This window comes from Elephantulus edwardii, unplaced genomic scaffold, assembly GCF_000299155.1.
Source record: "Elephantulus edwardii isolate Elephantulus edwardi_28Jun2011 unplaced genomic scaffold, EleEdw1.0 scaffold00015, whole genome shotgun sequence".
Classification (NCBI taxonomy): domain Eukaryota; kingdom Metazoa; phylum Chordata; class Mammalia; order Macroscelidea; family Macroscelididae; genus Elephantulus; species Elephantulus edwardii.
This window is the reverse complement of record NW_006399765.1, coordinates 10,649,168-10,662,479: the sequence shown is the minus strand read 5'-3', so window position 1 is coordinate 10,662,479 and position 13,312 is coordinate 10,649,168. Positions and strand designations below refer to the sequence as shown.

The 13,312-nt window shown below is 43.1% G+C and overlaps 1 protein-coding gene across 1 annotated transcript in view; it reads right to left on the bottom strand.

Annotated features, from left to right (window-relative positions):
* Positions 1-13,312, bottom strand: part of CTNNBL1 (catenin, beta like 1) — a 131,441-nt gene that overhangs the window by 93,190 nt on the left and 24,939 nt on the right. Inside the window, 3 exon segments of the mRNA XM_006903619.1 lie at positions 1,118-1,209; positions 4,109-4,202; positions 12,105-12,202. Coding sequence (XP_006903681.1) covers positions 1,118-1,209; positions 4,109-4,202; positions 12,105-12,202 — 284 coding nt within the window.

Sequence of the window (13,312 nt, the reverse complement as noted above, 5' to 3'; positions counted from 1 at the left end):
TGTAAATGTTTATGAAAATTAATAAAATATAATTATAGGAAAAAAAATTAGGACTCCTTGCCTGCCCAAGGAACGTCTTAGTAGCATACAGAACTATTCTAAGAAAAGCTCTTACTTCTCTTGTTCTCCATTTACCCTCATGGTTAAAAGGAGTCAAAGGACTATTCTAAGAAGGTAAATGAACACTGCTACAGAGAATCAGACGGAGGAAGGAAGCCAACAAAAATGAACTGTTGTCAGTTGCCATGGATTCCTCACCAGCTCACGATGACCTTATGAATTTATGCAAGCGACAAATAAACAACTAAAAGTCAATACACTTTATTGGATTTTCAAATTCCAAATTAAAATAATAAATTATCATTATCCTGTTATCAGATAAACAAAATTGGAAGCAAAGTTTGATAATATTCACTGTTGCTAGGAACCAAAGGAAACAGACATTCTCAGATCAGCCTCCAGGAGAAAAAATGTTTTACTACTACCACAAATCTCAATATTCACCCTGTTGGACAGTATGAGATCAGTCTCATTCGTAGGAAGTTACCTTACAGGAACCACAAACAAGTGTGCAGAAAAAGGAGTGTGCACATAAGCACATTCCCTAAAGCCTTTTTTTTAAAAAAAGTGTGGAAAACAGTTGGAAAAAACCAAACAACGAAAGTGAAATTAATTTTGGTACATTCATACAATGAACAATAGATAATCATCAGTTCAGAAAAAAAAAAGTAGCAACGCAATAAAACACTGTATAATTATGCTTGGAAATACACACACATGCACACTCGTTATATGCACTAAAAATTCCAAAAGGGAAGATAAACCACCAAAAGTCGCCGTCTTCAGAAGCCGGAGTGGAAGGGATCAGAAGAGGGGAACTCGACTTTTGGCTTTATATGCTACTTTGGTAATGTTGGATTTATTGGCAGTTACAGGTTTACATTTATTTTCAGAGATTCCAGAGACTGTTTTTAAAGCCTTTTCCTTGAAAAGAGAGAAAGAGAAGGAAAGCAAGGAAAAAAAGAAGTACCCCCAAATTCCCAAGCTGGACCATATGGCCCGGGATCCGTCTCATGCAGAGGAGAGACGTCTGCTGTAGCCCCACCGTCAGTCTTACCTTCAGCCTCTTGAGCAGCCACTGCAGGAGCCCCTGCTGGGCCGCCTCTGAGCACATCTCGGGCCGGAACTCAGCCATGTTTTCCACAATAGCTGAAAGAAGGGAGACAAGACACCAGTCACTTGGGAGGACAACTAGGTTTCTAATGGCAACAAGCTTTCTCCCCCATAATATGCACTGCATTCCTCTGCTAATTTCCCCGAGTACCTCCCAGCCAGATGCTGTGCTGTCATTTTTAGATTAACAGGGGAGTTGTGTTTTGGCTTCTTTTTTTTTTAACTTCAAGTTATGTTACATTTTACAAGTAATGCTCCTAACTGGGAATGTACGTGAGGCACATTCTGTGCTAACAGGGAACAGCACAAGAACAACCAGAAGGGTGGGCATCATCCTTGTCCCCATCAGAGATGAGTCCCGGACATCTGCAACTGAAGACACGGAAAGCTTAGGAAAAAACACAACAAAAAGCCTGTTGCCATTGTTTCCTGATACATCTGCTTTCAGGCCTCTTACTCCACATCATACAAGGACAATGCAAGGAGGCAAGCTTGCCTTTCCAAGTGAATAAAATAATGCCCACAGAAGGGAAAGACCATCCTGAATGAGGGGACACACACACAGGTTCCTGCTGTGCACAGATCACTGACCCAATAGCACCTAACACCGTCTGCAGTGCTAAAGCTATTGCACCACCAAGGCTCCTGGGGGAAAAAAGGTAGAAGCTGGAGAAAAGGAACAAACAAAACAAAAATGATGGCATGGCCAAAGAAAAGAGGGCTACAAAAAAAGAAACCATTTACAATTGCATCCTGATCCATCAGATGCCCTCATTCTCTCTGAGGCCCCTTCCTCTCTCCTTGCCCCAGGTTATATTACCATCACCAAGATGACGCAGGTCTGTGTTCTCTGAGTACACTGCCCAGAGCACATCAGGATCCAAGGTTCTGAAGGAAGACGGGCTGCAGAAATTACTTCACTTCCTACTTTCCTCCTCTCTCCTTTCTCACGTTAGTCTTGCCAACAGCAACTTAAAGAATGACTTGGCAACACAGCAGCAGAGCTTCGTGAGAGAGATGATCATCACAAATCCCTCAAGGACTTTGCCATATTTTCTAAGAAAATCAGCTCATTCAATTTCCTGTCTTTATCTTATTTTACTCTTCTGAAATATTGGATAGTTTCCTGTTGTCCACTGAAATAAAACCTAAACTTCTCATCTTCTATAATCTGGATGAATTTATCTTTCCAGCCCCACTTCCCCTTATTCCTACCTCCAATCAACCACAGTTCATTTCTTCCCTTTTCTCCAAGCCCTCACACATCCCACACTAAGAGGAGCGCTTCTTCACCCTTCCCCACTTGTCAAAATGCACCTGTCTTCATATTCATCTGCCTTTGTATTTGGCTGCTTGCTCCCAATAAGCCATTAAGAGATCCTGCCTTTTTCCTCGATGGTACTTTTCACTGGCTCTTGTCACTATGCTGAGAAACCAAGAAGCTTCCAGTTGTCTGCACCTTAAGGAACAGAACCACACCCAAGCTGTGCTGCAATCCCGAAGGCACACGGTTCAAGGCCACCAGTTGCTCCACAAAAGGATGGGCAATCTCCTCTCATACTGCCTCTGAAAACCCGTTGAGAGGGTCAGCTATGCGTCGGTTCTGACTCTACAGTACACAACAACAACAGTGCCTTGCACAGTGTCTGACAAACCTCGGTTACTCAATGACAGTGAGAGATATAAACCTCTTGAGCTTGGCAATTGACCAAGTGGGAATAAAGCCATGGCTGTAGATTGCTAGCCTTTTCCTTTACACCAGGCCTTTTAAAAAAGAAAATCAATTAAGACTTGATAAGCTTCCCTCTGCCCCCTCTTTTAAAAGCAAAATCCATCATCAGGCCAATGTGTGGCCAAGCCAAATTGGTTCTGTAGACAATCAGAGTCAGCTCCCAAATACAGACTTCTGTGCTCTCTCCTCTCTTCCTCCCCGGGCACTACAGCTCACCCTCTATGATAATCCTCAATGAAAAGAGTCTACAACCAGAAGAAAAATCTGTCGTAAACACAGAAAAACAGAAAGAAAATCTAATCTCCTCAAAATTTCTGTTTCCACTGGGCCTTGTTCATGTCTCAAGCTCTGCTTACTGATACGTCACCTCTGGTTTCCTAGACAGTGATCAGTGCCAAAGAGGACGCCACAGAAGTGCCCTTGTAAAAGGGGATTGGCTTGGCAACGTTTTAAAGGGCAAGAATGGGGAAACCAGAGGAGGAAGAAGAGGAAAAGACTGCAGAGGAAGCCACTTACATGAGAACATGCTGAGGGGGCAGTCAAGTTCAAAGCAGTTTTTCAAGGCACACATAGCAAATGATGTTGTTATTATGTTGTGTTGCCGAGTTGGAATTACTCACAGCTGATCCTCCAGGGGCTTTTCAGAGGCAGTAAATCATATGAGAGGAGAACGCTCATCTTTCTCCTGGTGGATTTAAACCACCTGCCTTTGGGTTGGCAGAGCAATTCCTTACCTTTAAGCCACCAGAACTCCCTTATAAACTATACTAGAAATGATATATAAAAGAAAGAAACACGGATTATTCTTTCAAATGAAATGTCCTATAAGTTGCTTAGTCAGTCAGCAGTAGCTCCACTAAAGGAAAGTGGGAAGAAAGACCAACTTAAAGGGCTTAAAAATTGGAAAATATGCATTTTATAAAAAGAACAAACAAAATAATTAACCCTACAGAGACCTATCAGAAAAAGCCAGTGATTTCTACCCAAGGAAGGTTACCTACTTGGTGCTTTTATTACGTGCAAACAAAACCAAGGCGGCAGTTATAGGAAATTAACACAAGGGTCTTCATTCCAGAAAAGGTGGTTCAGGAGCAGAAGGAAAGAAAACGTGCTCCTGTTGACTCTGTTATGGAGGAGGAGGGGAGACAACCACCAGCCCTAAAACAAGCCCGAGGCTCAGGAGTGCGGGCCCCTTCTGCTTACCCAGCGTGTTGTGGACACCATCTGCCTCCTCTTTCACAGATTCATCCAGACGCTCCAAATTCTGCACCAGAAGTGCTACGACCTGTCCATCCACCTTCAGGAACAGAGAAGCCAAAGGAGAGGAGAAACATCACCCAACCATCTCAGAAACTGTCTCATCGCTGTATCTACTTCTCTGTCATTTCAAAGGCACAGAAAGTAAACCATCATCCATGGTTTATAAGCTGCGCTCTCATGCCACTATCTCTTTGGTGCCTTAAAGTCATACTGAGGCAAGGAAGAGGCAGGCATCATTATCCACGAGTCAAAACTAGTAAATCAAAGTTTAAGAAGACACAGTAAAAGTCAAGGTGACCAAGTTCGTGAGGAGCGTGCTGGTTCTTGAACCTAAGCCCTCTCACAGTCAGTCCAGGGCTCTTTCTACTTCTTTCTCTGCAGTTCTTAAACCACCTTTTTTTTTTTAAAAGTGTCATCTTAAGTCAGGCCGGGGGGGGGGGGGAAGGAGGAGGAGAAAGGTCAGCTGGAAAGATTACATGCTGTGCTTTTTACAGTGACCTCAGTTAAAGGCAAAACAAACCTTAACTAAACTCAAAGCTTTTATAAAACTATTAATTTAAAAAAATGTCTTATGCTGTCTTGACAAGAATAATATTGACATGATAAAAACGCCTTATATTTGTATGCATTTAATGCATTACAAAGCAAAAAGTATTTATTTAACCAGATTTACACAATGCTTTGACATAGAAATCAGCAGCCGTATCGTCCTGATACTCAAGAAGCTAAAATGACACTTTACTGAGTGGTGGCAGCAAAAGGTACAACCAGGTCCTTCATAGGTGAAATAGCACTTTCACTACTTTAGGCTACCTCTGTGCACAATTTGTGTTTTCAGGAACTTTACCCCCAGGTAACCAGGAGCCATGAAAAAGAGGTATCACTAAGGAAGCACCTTCTTTTCTAGTCTCGAGAAGTGCATGTACCTGGGACTAGATTTCTAAGTATGTGGCCAGTGAATAGGCTTGTGTCTGATGATAGAGTTTGCTACATACTCATGGTATATCTACCTCAGTTTTCCCCACTTAAAAAACGATTCATGGCAACTGCTTAAAAACCTCAAACAAAGCAGGAACTTTAACTTATTCATCTGGGCACATCATTCAAATTCTGGTGCAATGCTACATACAACATTCCATAAACTCTGCTAAAGTGGTATAGTGGATTTACTGTTCAGAATGGCTTTCCTTTGACATTTGTCAAATGTCTGGGTGGGAACATGCAACAAACATGGTTTATAGTCTATTGATGAGGAGATTGGCCAATTTTGCCATCCCATCAGGTTTAAACTGAGCAGGTTCAGCAGCCGAAACAGAGAATCTTGCTCCCAGTAAGAAAGCAGCAGACAATGCAGCATGCATTCTTCGGGGCTAGAGATTCCTGCATGAGAAGAGCTGACCTGCCACTGCTATTCCACAGACCGGGGCTGGGGGCCTTCGGCCAAGCCTGAAGTGGGAGGTGGAGGTGGCGAGGAAGACACAGTTGGAAGGGCTGAGCCAGCTTTTTAACACTGACCTAAAGCTGCAAATGTGAGAAAGATGGGGAAGCCCCTCCCCAGCAAGAAACAGTCCCTGAAAACCTGCTGGAGCGTCAGCTATGAGTCGGCTCTGACTTGACAGTGATAACAACATTAACAAGGCTGAAGGAGAAGGAGCCTGTAGGCAAACCTGAGAAGCTGTCCTGACTGAAGAGCTGCACCCCATTTCTAACCTGATGCAAACTGTTTAACTTCCCAAATAAACCCTATAATCCTGAGTATGGTTCCACTGTGTGGCCACTGTGACAGATTATCAGACCCTGTGGATGAGCTCCAAGAGGCCTAGGAGATGTCAGGGTTGAGAGAAGCAGGTGTGAGAGCACATCTGGATTCGGTAATCAGTTCTGGACTGCGGATGTCTCAACTGCGGAGAGGACTGCCGCTCTCTGTGAAGTCAGACTCAGCCGTCTCCATCCATACCTGCTGCACTCTTTTGTCTATGTGTGTGTGTGGGTATAATAATATGCACACACACCCCCTCATGTAATCCTCACAGTGTTTACAGGGAGATAACAAAGATTCTGAGCTGTTAATGAACTTGGCTAAAGTCACAAAGCTGGTGATAGAGGTGACCATCACATAAAGGGTCTTTCTTCTATCATTCAAGGAAAAAGGAGGAAGTGATCTCATCAACTGCCACCCCCTGGAGCATCTGAGTGAGGTAGTGTACTGGACAGAGTGTGAGAGAATTCAGACTCAGCCTGAGAAACAAAGCAATGGCCGAGGGGCGGGGAGCAGGGGTCTTTCTTGAAATAAGCCTTTTTCGCTTCCCAGGTGAGGACAGAGGAAAGCATCTGGACAAGGAACAAAGCTGAAAATATCACTAATTTGCACCAATTTTGTGCTCCAGTGTGAGGAACAATGGAGGACATAGGAATCAGGCTATTAGTATGTGAGGGGATCCTAATGCCAGAGAGGACAAAGTCTGCAAACACAAGCAAAATCAGGAGATGTACAATCTTGCTTTCAGATCTCACAGCCAGCAAAGCTTCATCAAAGAAGTCCACTGCGATGTTTTCCTTAATTAATTGGACAATTTTGGTATGTGAGAGAAAACAGGAAAACATCTGGGGGAAAAATATGAACCATGTCACAGTTTGTTTTTCTCTAAATCACGCTGATTGACTTATAATCTCCCTCAATCCGAACACAGCAGCCTCTGCATCTCCGCTGGGGATCACACTGCGCATCAGTTCTGCAAAACAGCCCCTCCACTTTCAATTGCTCTTTGCAGCTTTATCTGCATTATTTCTTTATTTTTGCTTTACCTCCTCCTGGAGTTTCAGTTATGTTTCCCAGCTCTGCTGTCTGGAGAAGAGGTAGTGGCAGTGGCAGTGAGCAACACATTCAAACCCTGGAGTTGAATGGTTACGGATAGATAATGTGTATTTGGCTAGGGGAAAAATCTCTTTTCTTACTACAGAAATCGAACTTCTAACGGGCAGCCTTTTTAAGCTTGCAAAGTGTGAAACTTTTATGTTTAGCTGGGTTAAATGCAATTTTATCTGATTGCAGGAGAGCCAAAAAGCAGTCAAAATACATTTAGCTCAGAAAATCCTTGGGAAAAAAAAATATTTCTATTATGCACAGCTATGGATATTGCCTGGTAGGAAACACAAATTAGCATTCCATCTTACTCCCTCCAGCCCCTTGGGTCTACCTTCATGCCCAGCTGTTGGACAGGTGACTAAGTTTAATACTAAAACCAAATCGTGCTTAAGTGAAAGCACCAGCCCAGCTTCCTTCTGCTCCTCAGACACACCAAGTTCATTCCCTTTCACCCTGTCCTTGATCATTCTGAATGACTTTTCTTTCCATCATCAGAACTCAACCTTACCTGCTGATCTAAATTAATGTTATACCTCAGCATCACATCACTATCTTAATTCTCAGGACCTCCAGTGGCACAGGGGTTAAGTGTTCATACCCACCAGCCAGTCTGTTGGAGGATCTGTAAAGATTTTCGCCTTGGGAAACTTATGGGGTGGTTCAGTTCAGGGTTGCTTTGGTTTTTTCTGGGGTAAATGTATCTAATTCCCCACAATAGAAAACTACCATCTGAGAGGGGTTTCGTTGTTTATTTACTGTTTTTCTCTATACTAGAACGAGTTTCACAAAAGCAAAGATTTTGTCAGTCTTGTTCACAGCTACATTCCTCTCTGAATACACTGAATTCAAGCACAACCAACTCATGAGTGCCTTTCCATGGGTTTCTGAGACTGTAAATTGCATGGCAGGGGACTGTCCATCTTTCTACCTCGAAGTTGCTGATGGGTTTGAACCATGAGAAAGGAACAGCCTTGGGATCAGAAGTCCAACTGCCTACAGGGCTACAACTACCAGGGCTCCCTGGTGTCGAACTAGTTCTTGGACTCTGGAAGATACTAAGCCCTCAAAAACACAGTGAGCGAATTGTGATTGGGTACAAAGAGAGATGAAAGTGTAGAACACTAATGGAAATGGGAAGAGAGAAAAACAAGAGGACCCAGATATTTATGCAGGGAGTCCCCTTAGAGTAACAGCAAGAACTCTAGTCTCACTTGGAACGCCACCTTGAGAGCAGCGCAATGCTATCCCAGCCTCTCCCCCATCACACTGAACGTGGAGTGCAAAGTTTAATGTTCAAGGGGGGTTAGCTGAGGGCAACAATGGGTATGGAGCAGTCTTCCCCCAGCTCTCCAAATCTCATTAAGTTCTTTAGAGCAAAACTCCATTTTTATGTAAGCTTTTGACACTTTCTAACAAGCACTATTTTTGTTCTTATCCACCAAACCTTACCCCTTTATATGGTATATATATTAACAGAATACAATATTTACTTACAAAATTCTAGGTGGTAGTATTTTGGTTTTAAGTCTCCTTTTCCAGAAGTATCTTCATCTAAATTTAGCCTGAATCATACAGATACTTCTGGATTCCAGGAACCTCACTTGAGGGCCCATGATAGTAGCTCCTTGTCACTCGAGGCAGCTTTTGTGGCCCAACCACACCTGCACACATCTTCACAGTAAAGTATTCCTTAGCCCACTGCCAGTGCCTACACCTCTGTAAACCTTCATTCTCCTCAACCCAAGATGGGCATTCCCTTCTCGGTCCCCAGAAGCTTGTCCATCTCACAGCCTTTCTTGTGTGTTGCCTTATATTATCATTATTTATTTTACCTTTTATTTCATGAAAAACTAAACTCTTATCCTCCATGATTTATTTAGGCTACACTCTTTGAAACAGCTGTCTCACTTATGTACATAATATTAAAAAAGCATTTGCTAAACTAATTGTTCACAAGCATATCACTACTTGGCAGGTGATACATGTAATTTTAACCTGACATTTACAAAGTGCTTACTATGTCTCAGGCATAATACCTTTACAGCAATGATGGCCAACACTCTATGTGCCTTGCATTGTTCTAATGAGTTATTTCAGTAGGTGATTTATCCTTACTTCAGCTTTGTGTGATTGATACTATTGCTATTCCCATTTTATGGAAGAAGAAGCTGAGTCACTTTGCCGGGACACAAAGTTGATTAGAGATAAAGCACCACTTTGACCAGCTTCTTAATGGGGATCCAAATAAAAAAAAAAACCACCAAAACAAGCCTAGAAACAAGCATGTACAATGCAACCCCTGCCAATTGTCAGGGTGTACACAGAGCTGGGAAAACACACATTCTATGGAGGTGATGAATCTGAAGGAGAAAAAAAAAATTCAAGAGAGGTTTGAGTTTTCCAGGTTGCTCAGGAGAAGCAGGGCCTGGCAACCTGAAGGAAGAGTGTGAGTGAAGGCCTGGGCATTGCTGAGCACATGACAGATTTTAAGAAGGACATGTAGAAAAATGACTGCAACCTGATCTTCATTGCCAAGGAGTCCAAAGAGAGCTAGGCTGGAGAACCAGCATCAGGGCAATAAACCCTCACAGTCATGCCTCTCAGAAAGAGAGTCCATTTTCTACGTTACCAAATCAACTTGTTAGAAAGCACATATATTCGCCTTTTGCGTAAGTAACAGCGGTGGCCATGAACCACATTTTAAAGCCCCAAAGATCCCAGAGAATGCTAGGACAGCACTCTTTCCCTACAAATGTGCTCTCCTATTGCTTAGGACTTCCAACTGGGAAAAAGACCAAGGCAATAACTGCAAACTGCACACCACATAAATTCTGCTACATGCCCTCTAGCCTCTGCTCATGCAATTCCAGGCCTCTGATATTGGCCCCAAATTAAAACTACAAAGACAACTCAACCCTTGTAATATTGAGAATACTTATCAAATTTCTTCCCGAACACAGCACAAAGGTAGTAAAAAAAGAAATGGAAGACCACCCACTTGCTCTGACCTCTGATATTTACTGATGGCTTCTGACTGGTTGCAGACAAGCAAATAATATACTGCAGCCCAGAAATGCTCAATTGTTTGTGATTCACATCATCCCCGCCGGTATGAAGCTATGAATCAAAATCTTAAAACAGTAATGATAATAAAACTCTAAATAAAACAACTAAAAACCCCTACATAGCAACTACTTAATGGCTCCCTAGACTGAGGACAAACTGGGTTTGGGTTTTGCCCCTCAAACAAACAATAAAATCTGTAAGATCCATCTTTTGTTGGTGGGCTTGGCAACATGGAAAATACAAAAGGGACTTTGTGTGAACTGCTGTTTCTGGGTACGTTTTACAAGCATCAGCCAGGCTAGCTGTTGTCTCTCTTCTGTCTCCTCTATTCATACAGGCAAAGGCTGGTAATTAAAATCAGCCCAGGGAGCAGGCAGGAAGCGTCAATCGGGGCCACTGTAATTAACCTCTGGAAGGTAAGACCGTGCAAATGGCACTGTGGGGACACAAGGAAGGAACAAGTGCCCCAGTCTGCCTTCAGATGCTCCTCAAAACAGACAGACACCCCAACATCATCCTTTTCTTTCAGCACAGCTGTTCAAAGGAAATACAAAGGTGCAGAATTCTATAAAAGTGGCAGTTCTCTCTAGGAGGGAGCTTGAAAGAAAGACGGCCATCGACATTTTCATCACAATCAGGCACAAATGGCCCTGCTGGACTCCAGCCTCGTGTTCTGTAGGAGATAGTTCTTCATATCCAGTGGGTTCATAACCCCTTCATTCACACCAAACGCCAGCAGTGGCCATGGCGCATGGGAACTCTCTTAGTGCCAAAATTTTATATAGAGAAAGGGTGCCGGGGGTAGGCAGCACAGCAGGGCGGCCTCATACTTTAGTGGGCTCCGGGATCATTTGGGGTCAGAGTGACGTTGTTTCTGATCTGAAAAGTCCTCGGTGGGGCCAGGTGCTTCGGCACCTTCAATATTCTTTGACGCCTCTGCAAAGTGCATCAAAACCCGGACTTACTAACATTCATGCTAGAGAGAAGAGACAAGACGGAGGAAACGAAATGAACAGAGTCTTGAGGAGGGAGGTGGATTGGTGGACGGCCAAGACTTCACAGGACATGTCCGGGATCAAAACCACTTTTGCCACTGGCCAGCCACAGTTCCCTGGGAAGAGCCCTTTCTCTCTCCAACAGCGATGACAAGGACATTAGTGTGGGAGGAACAGGACCGTGGTGAGGTTCAGAATACACTCTAATCTCCATCGTTAGACAGACTGGCCGAGAAGTCACTGTGTCATCAGCCCAACTGGCCCTGTCTTCTACGGGCAGGAAATGCAATTCTGTCCTAGGCTATAAAGTTAATTCTCACTTTCTATGTTCTGATTATTCTATGACTACAAATCTGACCCTGTCTGATCCCTTGAATTATAAAATTCAAACTAGGGGACTAATGGACTTGTAAAAGCTCTTTACAAAAAGATCTTTACAACGATACATTAGGAGGAGGAGGATGTTGTTGTTATTATGTATCGTTGTGTCGGAACCAACTCACAGCTGACTTTCCAGTGGGCTTTCAGCAGCAATGAATTGCCCGGGAGGAGACTGCCCATCTTTCTCCCACAGAGCAGCGGGTGGAGCTGAACCAGGTTGACTACACTAAGCCACCAGAGCTGCCTCATCAGGAAGATAAAGAACAGGAACAAGGAGTCAAAAATAACACAAGTTTAAGTTCCTGCTGCATGAATACAGGCAAATTGTTCACCTCTCTGACTTTCGGCTTCATAGCTGTAAAATGCAAATGGCAACAACAACAATCTGCTGGGAGGGTGTGGTAAAGATTAAATGGAATAAAAAGAAAAGACTTGCCTCCAACATGTAGTTAATAAATACCAGGCTTCTGCAGTTCCTCACCCAACACAGTCCCAAAGACCAAAGCACCCAAGTTATATTTTACTTTTTGAATCTCACCGTTCAGCCTAACTTACAGATCCCTTACCATTTATCTCTACCTGATGCCACTCCCAAAGCTAGTCCCAGTACTTCAACAGAACCCAGACTTACCAGGGCGTCGATGAGCACTTCTGCACCCTCTTCACTCTCATGAAGGGTGTCTATATCTGTTAATTCTTGAAGCAAATCAACCACAGCTATAGAGACATGTGAAAAATGTTAAGGAAATAATGTACATGTTGAAACCCCATTGACATTTTATTGAAATCGGTGGCTCCCTTCTGTTTCCTTGCCAATTGCTTTATCACCATTTGTCTCTTAATAAACTCCAGCTTTATTAACATCTCTTCAACGGGACCATAGTGGCTGTTCAAGAAATGCTGTTAATGACTTACTCAGTCTTTTTCTTTATGTTGCCCTTCCTGGCAACTTACTCCATAGGTACACTGAATTCTCATGAATTTCAAAGCCTCAGAGAGATCACTCGGGAGATCTCTTTTCCAGTAAGAATGAAGCCAATCCTTAACCTCATCTCAGAATTTAAATTCTGGAAACTCTGTGTAATATTAACTACCTGGTACGGTTCAATTTCAAAGGCAGTAACGATTCCCGAGACTCACAGAGAGGTCTTCAGTGATCAGGGTTTGACAAGACAGGTTTAAAATGGAGAGAAGAGTGTTTACATTGAATGAACCCAAGACCCCCCAATCTCCTCCTCCTCCTCAAATACTACTCTGGACACAAAGGCAGAGCAATAAGAAAGAAAACAGTAAAAGCAGGAGGAAAGAAGAAAGTAAAAGAGAAAGGATACGTGGGAAAAAAGGAAAACAGGAGTTGCATTTGGAAATTGGAAGACAGAAGTAAATTTTCAAAGGAGCTCTCTCCCCTCTTTCTCACACACAACTCCCCCCGCCCTTGCTCCAGGACTAGCATTTAGTGAAAGCTTATCATGAGTTCTGTGAGGGGGGCAAGGCAAAGCCCATTTTCATTCTGGGGCTCAGTTTCCTCATCTATAGAATGAGGATGTTAGGCAAGATAATCGAACACATAAAAAAATGATACACCATAGAAATAACAGCATGTAACACATAAGAAATGTAGATAATATGAACCAGAGATGTCCTGAAAAGAGAACAATCAAACCAAGCCGATAAATTGGGAATGACTGGCTAGAGAAAGACAAGTTAGAAACAGAGTTAACTGAGAAGATGAGGGAGAGAGGCTAAAAAAAGAAAAGCACAGGAAGAAAGGGAAAGTGATGGGACTGCCCTATGAAGAAAGAGAGGAGGAGACAGGCTTGAAGAGAAGATGGCGCGGGG